Source organism: Hippocampus bargibanti, linkage group LG07 (genome assembly GCF_051943395.1).
Source record: "Hippocampus bargibanti isolate YZ-2025 linkage group LG07, ASM5194339v1, whole genome shotgun sequence".
NCBI classification, from domain to species: domain Eukaryota; kingdom Metazoa; phylum Chordata; class Actinopteri; order Syngnathiformes; family Syngnathidae; genus Hippocampus; species Hippocampus bargibanti.
In genome coordinates this window covers 26,018,274-26,032,529 of record NC_142740.1, presented here as the reverse complement: position 1 = coordinate 26,032,529, position 14,256 = coordinate 26,018,274, and the positions used below count along the sequence as shown (strand labels likewise).

The 14,256-nt window shown below is 40.6% G+C and overlaps 1 protein-coding gene across 2 annotated transcripts in view; it reads left to right on the top strand.

Annotated features, from left to right (window-relative positions):
* The first annotated feature begins 1,220 nt into the window (after positions 1-1,220).
* Positions 1,221-14,256, top strand: part of LOC148895949 (importin-13-like) — a 40,671-nt gene continuing 27,635 nt past the window's right edge. For both annotated transcript variants that reach the window (XR_016115592.1, XM_089001224.1), the window contains exons 1-5: positions 1,221-1,296; positions 1,614-1,732; positions 8,427-8,552; positions 8,624-8,980; positions 10,532-10,785. Coding sequence is in view for 1 of the 2 variants with exons in the window: in XM_089001224.1 (XP_088857350.1) it covers positions 1,661-1,732; positions 8,427-8,552; positions 8,624-8,980; positions 10,532-10,785 (809 nt within the window). In the remaining variant the exon portion in view is untranslated. The remainder of the gene's footprint in view (positions 1,297-1,613; positions 1,733-8,426; positions 8,553-8,623; positions 8,981-10,531; positions 10,786-14,256) is intronic.

Sequence of the window (14,256 nt, the reverse complement as noted above, 5' to 3'; positions counted from 1 at the left end):
CCTCTCGTCTTTGACTGTCACGAAATGTCAGATCAGTATCAATGCAGTCGCGATAAACCATTACAAACAAATTGTATAGTGTAATGCTTTGAAAAAAGCCGCCTTTCGTTTGCGTCAAGCCACACAATGTTTCTTGATTCGTCTTATAATGACAACATTTGGCCACACGGCGACGCGGTTTCCCAGTGTTTAAATAGATTTTACTGAACTACGTTGACCGTTTGTTTCATACGTGTGCTTACCGCCATATTGAATGTGTCGGATCTGCCTGTAAATGAACACAGTCTAATAGAGTGGTCTTCAGAGCTCCAAAGTACACAAAGTTAATGCCTTTCATCCCCTCACACACACACTATATAATACTTGTGGCCGCAAAAGCAACATATCATAACTTTAATCATACGTTTAATCAGACTATCATAAATGCTTCATCCCATATATTTGCTACACTGCCTCCTCTTTGTGACCCATTGCCCTCTGCCATGTGCCACATCCATCAGGACCAGAACAAACTGACTCGCGGAGAATTTCTTCCCACAACGAATCACCGCACCGAATTTACAATAACACCAAACTAATTTCACATTACACCTACTTTTTTATTATTCAAAACACACGTGACTCTATTGGGACTATATAACATGGGTGCCTTACGCACGTGTTGACAATAGTTTGTTAAGTTTCATTTTTCAAATATGTATTCTTATTGTTCTTATTAAGGTGATGATAATAATAATAATTATTATTATTATTACTATACATTAATGACACAAACTTTGCTCCCCGATTTCATTGGATCTGCACCGTTACACTGTACATTTAGACAAATAATGTTGCCTTAGGACAACATTATCTTGCGCCATTATGAATTTAGAAAAAAATAAAATACCTATATATAAAAACTTCGCAGCGTTTACAGATGAACTGCTGTTTAGGGTTAATTATCGTAGTTTGGGGAACCATTGACACCCAAGGTTAGTATAACATTTGAACGCAGCTTATATACCCGAAACCATGTTGCTTAAACGAACCACGTCACTGTAGTTTCAACATTAAAAATTGTTGCAGTTTTAGAATACGGGTATATTGGAGTGATGTTGTTATCAAAAGAGAAAATGGAAGATTCACAAATAAGGAACGCTCAGAAGATCTTCATCGATGTTCGTTGTAGGCGGGTTGACATGCTAGGGTTCCGACAACACTTGAACGCAACACAGAGTTCCAATGCGAGAGCAAAGCAGCGGCATCAGGCTGCCAGCCGGACCTTATCGTCTCTCTCCTCCGCCGGACACAAAGGTGGAGAAAACCCCGATATGATTGGCATAAAACCCACTGAGCCAGGCTCCGGCTCCCACAAATTAGTCGCTCGTATTTGAAGTTTACTGTTTGGTGACGGCGGGTGGCAGACCGGGAGGCGCGCGTCGCTAAAGTTAGCCTCGATGCTATCGGTGTTGAATGTTTCTCTATGGGTTTGCGTTAGCATTGGTTAGCTCGCCGCTGTCAGGACAAGCAAGCAAACATTAGCACGCCGGCGACCGTCCATTGTGACCATATCGTGTTGCTAGCAACTTTTAGTTGTAAATGTATTCGTTTTTATGTTTGTTTTTATAAAGAGGTCAGGGGACATTTGACAGCTCCATACCCCAGAGGGGGTGTTGCTATGATGGAGACATCGGGGAGGATATTAAATACACAGGACGCCTTGGACTTCACCGTGGAGAACGTTGAAAAGGTGAGGCTATTGACTGATCGTCATGCTGTATTTTGCATATGCACAACATATGGCAAGACATGCATATTAGTGTTAACACGAGAATTTAACCTAAAAATCTGCATGTTTACGCTTCTGTCCCATCTTGTCAAACAGCAGCTGTGCCTCTAAAACGAATTTGGCCCATTGGAGCAGAATACTGTATTTGTATGGTTAAATAGTGCATTATATCGTGATAACCGCTTGTACTTATTTTGAAAATGAGAAATAATTTAATGTATCTCATACCATGACAAACCCAAAATGACAGGCGTTGAAAATTTTCTTGAGGTGGACCTTTTTGGTTTATATTTTTTTGATTTTTGCATTGAGAAAATCTGGTCAAAACATGCCTTTTTAGTCATGTAAACAAACGTTAACTAATCTCGCCCTGTTTCGTCTGCTACTTGTGGAACCCCTTTTCTCACTGCTGACACATTTACCAGTCAATAATAGTCCGATATCTTGCCTGTATAACACAAAACACTTGCTACCACTAGAAATAATTACTTGGGGGCTAAATATATCAATTATGTGATGCTGCCTGTCGAATGAGTTGCACAGATCTTGATATTTTAAGCCAACAAATAATGCTTGTTCATCCACTATTTTGTACATTGATTTTGGGTGTGTGTTGCTGCGATAAATCTCCCTGCTGGGTGGCCACAAATGCTACTGAAAGGATGGTTGGGGGGGAGGATGGAGACAGGAAGATGTGTGTGTGCTGAAATGAGTGGGGTGTGAGAGATCGGTAGGGGGCTGGGGGGTGCAAAAAGGACCAGAGGGGGAGGGGCATAAATGGAGGATGGCGATGTAATTATAGGCACAATGATGATTCTGCTATTCTACATCTTCATTTTTAACATCTTTTAGGACCTTTCCTGTTATTTTCTACAATCTCGGCACAAACCAGAGTCATGTGTCTGAGGGATTCATTGTAACGACTTTATGTTCAAGTGAACATTTGATCAAAGCACCTGATGTGGTTGATGTGAACTATCTTAGCGACATGTAAGTCCATAAAATGACCCTTTGTACAGAATCCTGACTCGTGAAGGTGAAATATGATAGCAACTGTAAAGTGTTCGCCCATTACATAGCGCCTGAATGAAGCAAAATCTTATTATGGGTTTGAACTACTGATCTGGCTCGTGAAAATCAACAAGGAGGTCATATCCCCGATAATGGTTTGTAATTATTGAGAGATACAATATGGTGTGGGTGAAGTACTACTTTTGTCTAAATCAGGGGTGTCAAAGTAATTTTTTGCCCCGGGCCACATTGTAGTTATGGATTCCTCTCGAGGGCCGTTATCAGAATCAGAATACCTTTATTCGTCCCGCAATGGGGAAATTTGCAATTTGAATTTGAATTTGGGGAAGCCATTAGAATGTTTAATCCCCTCCACATATTACATATAGAGCACACACAAAATTAATGAATAACTAGTTTTCAAATCTGAAGTCAAGAATAATGACTGTTATTGTGGTTTACATCCAAAAATATGAAATTTTGGTTCGGATTTTAGCAAGCATCATGGAATTTCACAAGTTTGATTTGCTTTCGTGGGCCGAAAAAAATGATGTGGCGGGCCGGATTTGGCCCGCGGGCCTTGACTTTGACACATGTGGTCTAAATGATAGTGCTTGTTTCCTTTCCAATGTATGATAATTCCACCTTGAGGTACTGGCAAAGCATGACTTGTACTGTAAAATTAAGACACTCAACATAGTTTCTTGCTATCAGTTTGGCACAAAATGGCACCAAGATGGTGACAGAGCACTACTTTTGTCCCACAAACACTCTTCAACTTTGTTAATGATGCTAAAAAAGATCTTTTGACATCAAAATGCCACAAGATTGAGGCAAAACTGGACTCAACTCACTTCAACATAGCTCATGGTATAAAGAGGCCACGGAAAGGCATCAATGGTGCATACTCTGTGTGTAGTTTCACTGTGAACCACAATCTTATCGCTGCTGGACTGTGATTTTGTACAGCATTGCTGGCTTCTGTAATTGTAATGTAATAATAATAATAATAATAAATTTCAAAAACCACAACCCAATGAATGATTGCCACGGCGGGTTTGTGTGGTGTTGTTGTTGTGTTTATTTTATTTTATTTTATTTGTGTGTGTGTGTGTGTGTGTGTGTGTGTGTGTGTGTGTGTGTGTGTGTGTGTGTGTGTGTGTGTGTGTGTGTGTATTACACTGGCGATGATGCCTCCTTGCTCAGCAGTCACACTTTTGTTCTTTCTTTGGTCAGACAGACAATGTGACACATTGTCCACACTCACAGTCTCATAAAGTGAAAGGCGAGGGGAGGACGCCACTTGTTATTAGCATGAGCATTTGGAATCTACGTGCAGAATAATCTCTAATTATGATTTGATAAGAAGCTAATTCCTTCATTTTTGTATTTATTTATTTATGTACAGTAATTATGTATTTGTTTATTTTGCCGTGGACTTGACTGAAAACATCTCACATTAACTCATTTACTGTCCACTCAAGTGCCAGGGTTTTTGTCATTGTCACTCGAATATTGAGTTTAGGACTACATAAACATGATGTTATTTCCTAACTTATATGGGTCTGGAGTTTTATGATCTTGAAATGAGGACGACTATCCAAAATACAATGCAATACACACACTCGCGATAACAACAGCTGAAGCTGGAACAAAGCGCTAACATGGAAAAAAGGGAAATGATGCCTCCTTGTGGAAAGGAAAAAAAAACATGGCCAGAGGGCGTGGCCAGCACTTTACCGGCACCCAAACAAGAAACAACAAAACCCGAATACATTCGGGAATGGCGCTCTATGTCATATTCTCAATTCCTGAATAAATTTGTGAATGGCAGTGAATGAGTTAACATCAAAAGTTGACAAAAGATGAACAAGTGCATTTTTCCTTCTTATTAGGGTTGCAACCATAGTGAATAATTGTCATCTTGATCCAGATGTAAAAGCCTGAAATTAAAAGCTGACATTTTCATCTCTGTCGGTCAAGACTGCATTATTGCAAATTTGTATTAAAAGTGCAGTTTGTTCAAATCTTATCTCATATTTTGATATAAAAAGACAAATGTGTGCAATCTACAACAACATTGAAGAACAAATTGCAAATTGTCGTTAAAGTATATAATGAATGCAATATCGCCCTTGAGATTGATTAAATAATTTAGATGTGTGAATGTCATATTTGTCAAATATTCTAATGTACTAATATTTAAAAAAAATAGCCCAAAATGGCTGACATTGGTCAAGCCCTAATTTTTTTTATCTTTGGTTTTCTGGATTGGATTGGATTTGCCTTTCTTTGTTTCGCAGTGGAGAAATTTACATTTCACTGCAGCAAATTGACGAATGTCAGAGGAAAGGAAAGGAAGAAGTAGAAAAACAAAATACACTCTCACGGCGCCATCTTGAAGTCAAAACACAAAAGACACAGTCTTCAATCTTAATCACTTTCTGTAACCCTCTGTTGCATGAAGCAGTTCTCGATGAAAGAGGAGAGGATCAAAGCCTCCTTTTCACCAGTGGATTCTGTTGCTATTCATCATATTTCCGCCTCTAATTATTCAATTGCAACAATGCAGGTGTATGAAAGCGCGTGAAAATATAGTGAAAGATAGCATTTTTTTTCATCTGATCTTTGATTGCTCGTCATTGATCCTTAGCGGATGCCTCTTAGCGTTAGCTTCAAACAGTTGGCACAGTTCAGTGCGACTTTGGAACAAATAATTTTAGAGCAGATGGCAAGGTTGTGACCGATGGGACATTTTTTCACTCGCGTCACTCCTCAGCTTCTGACAGACGGTTTGTCGACGTCCCAGGTGCAGCTAGGTGGCACGGGTTTTTTTTTTTTTTTTTTTTTTTCTCGTGTAGTAGGATAGTGGTCAAAGCGAGTCGTAGCTCCGAGAATTAACGTCCAAACGAACTCAGGCTCGTATGTCACATGGCCAAACGCAGAAAGCATGTGGGCCCTGACGTTTGCGGGCTGGGCCCGAGGGGACTTTGATAGCCATCACGGTTGACAGCAGAGGGTGGTGGAATGTCAAAATGCTTGCACACCTGCCCATTTGAATGTTCTTCACTTCTACGCAAATGTTCTTTGGATTACATTGGATTGGAGTAAGCCTTTATTAGTTTCGCAGAGGTGAAATTTACATTTCACAGCAGCAAAGTGACAAAAGTAAGAGGAGAGGAAAGGAAAGGAAGAAGTCAAAAAACATAATATCAATTAGGATGGGTGAAGATCCAGTGCCATTTTCAAGCAACTGACAGACTAATAGAAATACAGTAAAGTCTCGTTATATCGATATTCAAGGGAGTCAGAAAAATATCGATATAACCGGGACTATCGATATATCCGACCCTGTTTGCATGTAATTTTCTCCGTGCGTGCATAGAAATAGTATCGATATAACCGGGACTATCGATATATCCGATATCGATATAACGAGACTTTACTGTACTATCAACACCCCCAGATTTACAGCCCCTTTTATTTAATGTCAAAACATTTCTATCTCGCAATTAGTGGTGACTATCGTCAGACTTGTGGCCGTGGTTGTCATAGTAACGAAAACCAGATTCACCATCGGCCCAGAAGTATATCAGAATCAGAATCATCTTTATTGGCCAAGTATGTAGAACACACAAGGAAATTGTCTCCGGTAGAACACGCTGCACTAGTATCATCATAAAAAAATTGCAAAGAGGCACTATACAGTTATATTTGGGTTACTGATTAGAGAGTTAATGGCGACAGGGGGAAGAAGCTGTTTAAATTTGGATTTAGTGCACATGGATCAGGGGAGTAGCTGGAAAAAGGTGGTGGGCAGGGTTCGGAGGGTCCAGTAGGATTTTCCTCGCGATTCTTGAAGTGTGAGATGGGCCATTTGAAGTAGCTCGCTGAATTTTACACGAAAAGCACCGCAAATAACATTTATTTTTTGATCCTTGGTATATTTCAAGAAAAACATATCAAGACTTATTTATAATACACCTGGGAACTCTTTTATGCACCTTTAAATCTTGGAATGCAAGGTTGGGGATAATAAAGTGAGACCTGTGAGCTCCACTAATTATCTTTTTGTACCATGTTGCTGCATTCAACTCGAATTAGCTGAATGGGAAGTCGAGCGGTGCTGACTCAAAAGAGCATCCTAATGCATATTTGTGTGTTCCAGCGATGGAAGAATCCCAGAGCTGGTTTACACTTCATTCATCATCTTTGTTCTCTTTTGAAATACATATAAAAAACAACTACTGAATATTTGTTACTGCTTCAACTACATTCAAACTGATTCAATATGAATTTAAATTTGAAAGCTATTGCGGGCACGATTATTACCCTGTCGACTCTTTCATTTGCTTTAATGTTGTGGCTGATGGATGGTTCCCTATTGTAAAAACCACATTTTTATTGCAAATTTGTGACTGCGTGCGTTCCTTAGCCATCATTCATCTCGACTGAGTTCCCGAACACCCCCCCCCCCCCCCATCGCTGCTCAGTACCACTCAGCAGTGCTGTTTTTTTTCTAGGTCACTACACTATATATATATATATATATATATATATATATATATATATATATATATATATATATATATGGCATTTAGCTAATAGTAATAATTTTGGTAATCGTGGTTGCTCTAAAACAGGAAATGGTTTGCTTTGATGTCAGATTGAGAAATAAACCACCACATGCAAACTTTAAATACCTCTACGTGTTTGTAGAGAATTTAATTGGATTTAACTTTTTGGGTCTTGCAGTGGAGACATTTACATTTCACAGCAGCAAAGTTATGATAGGAATGAAAGTAGAAAAACAAAATTCAGGAGCTGCTGGAAAGGCAGCCACTCTCGCGGCGCCATCTTGAAGTCAAAAGAACAAGAAAAAATGAATAACAAATAAAATGACATCACAAAGTCACAGTCATTCATTCTTAAGCACTTGCTGTACCCTGTTTGTTACATGAAGCAGTTGTAGATGAAAGAGGAGAGGATCAAAGCGTCCTTTTCACCAGTGGACCAGGGTGGTGGAATGTGCACGTCTACTGTACTTCCATTCGAAACAGAGGACTCCGGTTCTTTGTACTGATGGTTAAGTCTTTAATGTGATTTCACACCACCGACACCACCTTAGAACTACAAACAAGTATACATATATAGCTATTATTTACACATAAACATTTTGACTTTACATCAATGAAATAAAACGTATGCAATAAAATCGTACAAACCCCTTTGCCCGCTTTCCGTCCAAAATGGAAGTTTTGATCTTCGTCCTTTTTATCTTTCCCTTGCTAAACAGTACAACGATAACTCACGTCCATTCTCGCCGTCTTCTCAGTGAAAATGAAACTTAAAGAAGTGCGGAAAGTAAAACCTGTACCGGAAGTGACAAGAACCCAACATAATGTCAAGAAAAATAAAGCACAGCCATCTGCTGGTCAACAATGGGATAGCAGTTATAGACAAATGTATCTACAGCATTTACATGTACTTCAAGCTAAATGTTAAGCTGTAGCATCCATTGACATCTCCCGTCCCATGTAAATCCGCTTCAATTCCAAGCCGCGACAGTTCCACTGCTCCTTTCATCTTATCAGAGTCATAATTTGATTGAGTTTTATTCTCCTATGTGTGTCTTTGCTGGCAGGCACTCCACCAACTGTACTATGATCCAAATATCGACAACAAGAATCTGGCCCAAAAGTGGCTTATGCAAGCCCAAGTGTCTCCTCAGGCCTGGCAGTTTTGCTGGGCACTGCTCAGCCCTGACAAGGTAGACAAATCACACGCTATCACATATATAAAAATATAAAATTGAACTGCATTCATCATGTCTCTCCACAGGTACCAGAGATCCAGTATTTCGGCGCCAGCGCACTCCACACCAAAATATCCCGCTACTGGTCAGACATCCCTAGCGACCAATACGAGTCGCTAAAAAGTCAGCTGTTTTCGCAAATCGCCTGCTTCTCTTCGGGCGCCAAGATGGTGCTGACGCGGCTATGTGTGGCGCTGGCGTCACTGGCGCTCAACACAATGCCCGAGGCTTGGCCCAGCGCCGTGGGCGAGATGGTGCGGGTATTCCAGGAGGAAGGCGGCGGCGTTGACGGGCGGGCGCGTTGCCTGGCACTGCTGGAACTGCTCACGGTTCTTCCAGAGGAGTTCCAGACCAGCCGGTTGCCGCAATATAGAAAGGGACAGGTATGTCTGTGTGGTTGACTAGCATTCGAGTATTTTCAATTGTGCTTGGGGGACGATATTATAGACGGATGGTTGCCAGTCACTGGCAGGGCAAAAAAAACAACCAAAAAAAAGTATTCTTTTCCGGTGTATAAGACGCATCAGAGTATAACACGTACCCTCAATGAATGGTGCTTTTTCGAGCTTTTTCTATATATCAGGCACAACGGATTATGAGGCACACCCCCAATGAATGGTGCATGTTCAAACTTTTTCCATTTTAAGGCACATCAGACTATAAGGCGCACCTCCAACAAAGGGTTTATTTAAAAAAAAAATCCATATATGAGGTGCACCGGACTTTAAAGGACAACCGACATCACTTTTTTGTTTCTTAACTGACATCAGAAAAACGTTTTATAGCATCTAAAATACCCAAAACACACAATATGATATTTTTAGTCAAATGCAAAACATCAATAAAAGTGACTTAAAGTGTCCAAAATCTGCAAAAAAAATTGAGCTGCGAATTAGGCATTTTCAGAAAGTCCCGCCCCCAGTTTGTGCCGTCACGCCAAGCCGTTGCATTGCTTGAGAATCAAAACAATGGCTTCAGATTCGGAGAATATGCTTTCTTGTTCCACCTCCAGTTATGAATATGATTCAAATAGTTCTGAAGAGGAAAGCATACATGTTTGCAATCGATTAAATAATTTATTCCATGCCATTTTGAGTCTCGTTATATCGATATTGGTTATATCGATAGTACTGCTTATTACGATACTATTTCTATGAACGCAAGGAGAAAATTTACATGGCGCAGGATTGGATATATCGATAGTCCGGTTATATCGATATTTTTTCAGACTTCCGAGAATATCGATATAACGAGACTTTACTGTAGTTCTGAAGAGGAAAGCATACATGTTTGCAATCGATTAAAGAATTTATCCCATGCCATTTTGAGGCAACATTGGGGAGAAACGATGACCAGAAAAGAGGCACAAAATGGCCACCTCCTGTGGCCACCTCCGTTTCCACAGGTTGATAAACTCCTTATATGGAGCTTGGACACCCTCTTCTGGCGGCTTTTGGGTGCAACACAAGGTTTTCAGACCAAACGACACAGCAAAATACATTGACGTGATGGAAGGACTGCTACAATGTGTCTTTTTTTTCGGTCAGGGGGCGTTCCTTTAGTGACATTGCATACGGACTCGTCACCAACTCAAAAACAAGACTTCCTGAATATCCAATTGGTTCTCGACCAAACTGAGCTAACCTGAACGCACCACTCGACTCCCCTCCGATTCCTTATACGTCACTAACTTGTGTCGTGTCTGATTGAGACCCACGCATTATTCCCGTGTAGCGTTCCATTGTGAACAGACATTTTTGTGTTGTTCAATCACGAAAAAAAAGAAGACATTGTTTACATTGATTATCATATGACATGTTTCGATTTTCAACCTAATCGGTTTTCGAACAGGTTTCTGGAACGGATTATGGTTGAAAATTGAGGTTTAACTGTATTATAATATAACAAACCCTAATTATTATTCCTCTTATCAGGTCCGGGGTGCCCTCGGCCGCGAGTGGGGTTCCGTATGCCCGCTTCTCCAGCAACTATTGCGCCGGACGGACAGTCCCGGCGCGGTGAAGGCCCGCGTGCTACGTTGCCTGTCGTCATGGGTCCTGCTGGACGTGCCCCTCAGCGAGAGCGAAGGCCTTGTGCACGACAGCTTTATTGCCCTGTCCGACCCTGAGTTATTTGACACGGCCGTGGAGGCGCTGGTCAATGCCATCTCACAGCCGGACTCCCAAAGGTGCGTGCCAATTTATGCTCAAAGCCAAATCAAAAGTACTTCATGTACTTGCGTGATAAAACACCTTTGGGTGTTGAAGCAAAGGGCTTACTACCTCCGGCGTTAACCAGCTCTGACCCTGTCGGCATCATTCTTCACAAGCATGTGAAAAAAAAGTCATACGACTTAATGAGCCAGCTAAAAAGATGTAATAGCCCGTAGATGGTAGTTCAACTAGAACGCATGGAATCCAAGAGAGTATTAGTCTGCGATGGTTACATTGCGTGAACAACAAATGAAGGTTGATATACAGTAAGTGCATCAACGATATCGCTTTGGAATGATGTCTTCCAATCAATACGTTTTTTAATTTTTTTAATACACAAAATTCTAATAAGCACAACGGCTATTTTCAGTCCTTGGAAATGTGTTATACTGCCAGATATTTTCAGTGTTTTTTTTTCCCTCTTGGTAGTTGGGTGTAAATTAGTTGTATTTAGTTAATTAAGTCGTTCACTGCCAAATGTGCAAAAACGTGTCTACTCCAATTCCAGGGTTTTTGTCATTTTCAATCAAATTGCAGGACCCACAGAATATAGATTTTTACGACTACATAAACGTTCAATAGAGCGTTAGAAATCTTAAACACACTTCTTTCAATAAGAAAAAGTGTTAATTCCTGAATCATGTGAGTTTGGAGTTATCTGAGCTTGAAATGGGGGCGGCTGTCCAAAATACAATGCAATACAGACATATTGGTTTTCATAGCGCTTTAACAACAGCGTAAGCTGTAACATAGCGCTAACATGGACAAAAGGCAAATGCTGCCACCTCGTGGAAAAGAAAACATTTGCCAGAGGTCTGATCAGCACTTAATTGGCACCCCCAGCAAGAAAAAAACAAAACCCGAACATGTTCGGGAATGGCGCTCCACGTCACACTTCAATTCCCGAATATATTCGCGAATGAGTTATATTTTATCAATAGAGTGTTACAAACCTTAGACTCTATTCTTTCATTCAAAATAGTTAATTCCTAAGTTATATATTTCTGGAGTTATCTGAGCTTAAAATTAGGGCAACTGGACAAAATACAGTACAATATATGTTGATTTATATTGTGCTTTAACAAGAGCTGAAAAAGTAACCAACGCTGCCCCCTCGTGGAAAGGAAAAACATTGCCAGAGGCCTGACCAACGCTTTATCGGCACCCTCTGGAAGAAAAAAAAAACGAAACCCATACAAATTCGGGAATGTTGCTCCACATCACACTTTTCAATTCCCGAATGTATTGAATTGTATTTTTGACAATTTAATCATGTAATTTTTTAATGTTTTTGAAATACAGTAAAGTCTCGTTATATCGATATCGGATATATCGATAGTCCCGGTTATATCGATACTATTTCTATGCACGCACGGAGAAAATTACATGCAAACAGGGTCGGATATATCGATAGTCCCGGTTATATCGATATTTTTTCGGACTCCCTTGAATATCGATATAACGAGACTTTACTGTATAAGGTGCAGCACCAATGAATGGTGCATTTTCAAACCTTTTCCATAAATAAAGCGCACCGGACTATAAGGCACACCCCCAATGAATGGTGAATTTTCAAACTTTTTCCATATACAGTAAAGTCTCGTTATATCGATATCGGATATATCGATAGTCCCGGTTATATCGATACTATTTCTATGCACGCACGGAGAAAATTACATGCAAACAGGGTCGGATATATCGATAGTCCCGGTTATATCGATATTTTTTCGGGCTCCCTTGAATATCAATATAACGAGACTTTACTGTACATTTATTTCTTCCTGCTTAATTATTATAATTTCAAAAAGGACTCTGATCAATTGATATAATTAACTGGCCAATTCATTGTTTTGGCCATACATCCCATAAAAGAGCCAATTTAAGGCATGCGTTTCTCAGCAACGTTGTTCAAATTCCAAATTTTACAACATAGACCGGAAAGAGGTTGAAACTCCCCATGGGAATGATGCAAACGTTTGCCTTAGACAACTGTGAGCATTTTAACTCCATTAGGAGCAGACGGGATGGGTGGGCATTAAAGGAAGGAGGAATGTGATGCGGGGCCATGTTGACAGCTAACAGGAGGGAGGAGTAGACGAGGGGGGCGGAAGGGAGAGCGCGGCACATCTTGGTTGGCTGCCGTTACTATGGTTACAGTGCCGGGGCGAGATGTCATCGCGACCGGTCGATTCCGATGTGGCAAGCGCTCGTTCGCCCTTTCTCTCCAAAAGCAGGAGAGCCAAGCACGGTGATGGAGTGGAGGTGAGGTGGGGAAGCAATGGTGGTTCTTAACTCTGTTTCACAGAATGGACAGGCTGTAGAGGCTGACCTGTCATTTTTTATGGGATGAGTAATATATTTGTGAGTAGAAAGCACGCCTCAAGCTATTTTTACATCCTCCATTAAACTATAGATTGAAATTTATTCTCTCCTCTAATGCCTTCTTCCCGCACTCCCCGCCTCGGGATCTTTCCCTCTGTTTAAATTCATCACAATCAACTCATAGGGGGCACGCGATTGGTCCAGCTGCATCCTGTTGCCAGGCAACCTCCCCCCCCTCATCTTGTCTCTGAGGTAATTGCACAGGGGGGGATCGCAACGGGGAGTAGTCGGGAGGTGTCGAAATGAAGCAAGGAGATCACAACAAACCACGTAATGCCTTTTCTTAAAGTGAAAATTGACACAAAGGAAATCTTTCTCATAAGTTAGAGGGACACCCTGAACACGGCATTCTAATGAGCTCATTCACTACCATTCACAAATATATTCAGGAATTCGAAAATATGACGTAGAGCGCCATTCCCGAATTTGTTCGGGTTTGGTTTTTTTCATGCTTGGGTGCCGATAAAGCGCTGTCCATGGCCTCTGCCAATGTTTTTTTCTTTTCCACAAGGGGGCAACATTTCCCTTTTTTCCATGTTAGCGCTTTGTTCCAACTTCAGCTGTTGTTCAAGTGCTATAGAAATGTATAATGTGCTATATCACAGGTGTCAAAGTCAAGGCCCGCGGGCCAAATCCGGCCCGCGAAAGCAAATCAAACTTGTTAAATTCCATTGCTAATTCCTTGTTAAATGATTGCTGTAATCTGAGCCAAAATTTCATATTTTTGGATGTCAACCACAATAAAAGTAATTATTCTTGACTTCAGATTTGAAAACGAGTTATTCATTAATTTGCTGTGTGCTCTACATGTAATATTTGACGGGATTTAAACATTCTAATGGTTTCCCCAAATTCATAACGGCCCTCGAGAGGAAACCGTAACTACAATGTGGCCCGCGGCAAAAAAATGACTTTGACACCCCTGTGCTATATAAATGTATGTGTTGCATTGTATTTTGGACAGCCGCCCTCATTTCAAGCTGATATAACTGCAGACCCATGTAATTTAGGAAATAACTACTCTTTTTTTCTGATCATAGAAGAAAGTCTAAAATTTCTAACGC